This window comes from Centropristis striata, chromosome 11, assembly GCF_030273125.1.
Source record: "Centropristis striata isolate RG_2023a ecotype Rhode Island chromosome 11, C.striata_1.0, whole genome shotgun sequence".
NCBI lineage: Eukaryota > Metazoa > Chordata > Actinopteri > Perciformes > Serranidae > Centropristis > Centropristis striata.
Genome location: NC_081527.1, coordinates 10,086,726 through 10,089,817, shown reverse-complemented (window position 1 = coordinate 10,089,817; position 3,092 = coordinate 10,086,726). Strand labels below are relative to the sequence as shown.

Below are 3,092 nucleotides of genomic sequence, written 5' to 3'. Positions count from 1 at the left end.
CTGCAGGGTCACGTCAGGGGTTAGCTGCGGTGCCCGGATGTAGAGCCCCGCCCACCTGCAGTATCAAGAACATGATGCCTCCAAAGAGAAGCGTGGACGATGCAGTGACATCATGTGTTATTGTGTGCGTTATTATGTAATAGTATATTCATTGAAACAATTAGCAAACAAAACAGATAGATATCGGTGTGAACCGGGTTTTTTTTTTACCATCGTTAAAAAACGCTACATTTTTGTCAGTTTTTTTATTGATTTTTCCATTTAGTTTAAAACAAACAAACAAGCAGGTATGGCAAGCATCAACTGGGAAATAATAGCAACAGCAACAAAGAAGACAAAATGGTAGTGTAGCAAAGCTATGAAGGTATTATTGGTGCAAAAGATTTGAGCACCTCTAACAGTGGAATTTGTAGTTGTGTACAGTGATTGCGTATGCATATCAGTAAATTTGAAGTCATATACTCTGAGTTGTGTACTTGTAGATTTTTTTTCTCTACAAATACAACACAAAACTTACACATTCACAAATTCTTAATTACAGGTGCACAAATCCTATTTTACAAGTCACAGATTAAAAAAACTGACACATTAGCAAAAGAATATGTTTAATTACAAAATGCAGTTAAATCTCAATACTTTTGGATTTAATTAAAATGAAACATTGAAAATATTGCAGCTTATGCTAAAAAGTGGAAGGGGCCATAAATTAAAAAAAAAAAAAATCATAATTCCACATGTCTCGTGTCTTGTTTCTTATTTTTATGTGAACATTTTCTAAACTCTAAAGTCTTATCTTATCCTATCTTATCTCAAAACATTTTCACTGCAAATAAATTCAATTTAGCATATTCAGCATTTAGAGTTGACTGAATTAAATTATTACAAAGACGCAAACTACAACATGTGGGCTGCTGATTCTTTTGTGTAGGTTTTTATTGTTTATACTGCTGTTTTTAATCAATGGCCACATGGAGGACTCAGCTGTTGTAACACAAGAGGAGCACTTGCCCAAAATTTTCATCTTCCATTTTCAATGCAAATAAAAAACATTTTCCATAAATCATCATAAATTTAAAAAAAGAACAGATATTAGTTCATAGCATTGGTTTTCACATTCCACAATTTTGAAATTGTCATATTTTTAAGAACGTAACTACAAAACACAAAATCAAATTTAACCTGGGTTGATTATAGCTACTTATTTATTTGTAATCGTATTATGTAGTTCTTATTACATATTATCCATTACTTCTCAATCCAAAAGCGTTTTTGACTTGTTATTTTGTTTTAAGGTCATTTTAATCATCATCACAGAAAACCCACAGGTGTAATATAACTCTGAAGTCTTCTTGAGTGGGACATTTAATCCAGAAAGTATGATGATTATGTGCATAAATCACTGGAATATGATCATCATATGATAAAAAAGACAAAGACGCCTTATTTTTGATTTTGATGATGCTTAGCCCCATCACTTATACCTAAAAATGGGCTTGTAATGACTTTTTCAAGGTCAGCTCTATTCCATGACACAGATCAATTTGACAACAAGTGTACCGGTTAATGCAACTGTCTCTTCTCCGAATCACTGATTTATGTTCAAGATAGTGGACAGACACTCTACTATGTTGCTATGTAGAGAGCCATCACCTCAGTTTGTCGTAGGATGGATATCTCAAGCGACCCATTAGGAAACACTTTGCTAAATCCATGGCAATAAAAACCCTGCAGTTCGGACATAAAAGAGCCATTCCCTCTCTTTAACATTTACGAAAATGTAGTCAATCAGCAATCATCACAGTGGCCTGGATTCCCACACATATCCCGAATGACTGGGTGGACATCCGTTGTTAAAAGCACATTATGGTTACCAAAGATAATACACACTATTTACACACCTGAGGAAGACTCGAGTAAGTGTGTGACATCACAGGAGACTCTGAATAAAAGGACTGATCAGGATCTGGTTTTATTCTTTTCTTTACGGAGAATAACAACAACATGAGATCTCTGCTTCTGTTTGGGATGCTGCTGTGTGTGTTGTGTGTAGTGCAGGTTCAGGCACAGGATCCCACCCTGAGGCTGTGTGGCCGGGCTTTTGTGCGGGCAGTGGTGTACACCTGCGGAGGATCCAGGTGGAGAAGACTGATGGTAGAAGAGGAGACTTTGCAAGACAGTGAGTACACATTTAGGCTACTTTAACCCTTTATAGGGCACTCCTGGAAATGGAAAACGTCAACCCTGAAGTGTTATCGGAGGATATTACAAGACTTTTTGCAAAATGTTTCATTTTTATATTGCAAATCGAGGTCAATGAGTCATTATTATTAATATATTTATTATGGTCTCTTTCCCACAGCAACCCTAAATAGACAATAACACATCATTTGCGTCCATCACCACTTTATCTTTTACCTTTAAACTATTTATTATCTTTTTAGACGACTTATTACACATGCGTAATGTCTGAATGTCTTTTTTTAAGCACCTTTTCTATGGGAAGCACAGGTAAATTTAGTTGTATACTTTTTTAAATACAATGACAATAAAGGAAAGCTTGAATCTTGTGTGATTTACTGATTGGTCAGATGCCACGGTGTCACTATCTGTAAAGTAGAAATCCATGTGGTTCTATGAGCTCACGGAGAGCGAGGAGACCTGTTATAGATGCTCAAGTTACCAAATATGGTTCTTTGCCTGTTAAAGGGTTGAATTTCGTTTTGTAGCTTTGGGGGTGGATTTCACAACTGTGAAATAAACTACTGACAGGCTGATATCTCTCGGCAGGCAGCAGAGAGCCAAAACTGAAGACGACAGAAGTGCCAGCGATGGTTCGTCATTGGCGGGACCAAAACCAGGCACTAGTATCAGCGTGCTGTCAACTAGGCTGTCGAAGGAGTGACCTCTCCATGCTCTGCTAGAGAACATCCCGTCATCAATCTCTCATTCATTCATTCAAAATAAAATCAGAATGTTGTTTAGATAATGTGATTTCATTTTCCTTGCTACATAATAATAAAAAAGTACCATGAATTTTGCTTACAAATTCTTCTTTTATCATTTTAAACACGCCAACATATACAACATAGAGT

General features: G+C 36.2%; 1 protein-coding gene across 1 annotated transcript; it reads left to right on the top strand.

Moving 5' to 3' along the window:
- Nucleotides 1–2,001: 2,001 nt before the first annotated feature.
- LOC131981138 (relaxin-3-like) lies at nt 2,002–2,983 on the top strand. Its single transcript, XM_059345442.1, has 2 exons — nt 2,002–2,176; nt 2,788–2,983. Exons 1-2 carry the CDS (start codon nt 2,002–2,004, stop codon nt 2,919–2,921), a joined length of 309 nt encoding a protein of 102 aa, XP_059201425.1. The 3' UTR covers nt 2,922–2,983.
- Nucleotides 2,984–3,092: the final 109 nt, after the last annotated feature.

What these genes read in the sequence shown, in the direction of transcription:
- LOC131981138 (XM_059345442.1), top strand. Translation starts at nt 2,002, where the DNA reads ATGAGATCTCTGCTTCTGTTTGGGATGCTGCTGTGTGTGTTGTGTGTA. An exon ending in AGAGGAGACTTTGCAAGACA is followed by an intron (nt 2,177 to 2,787) that starts GTGAGTACACAT and finishes ATCTCTCGGCAG; the next exon opens with GCAGCAGAGAGCCAAAACTG.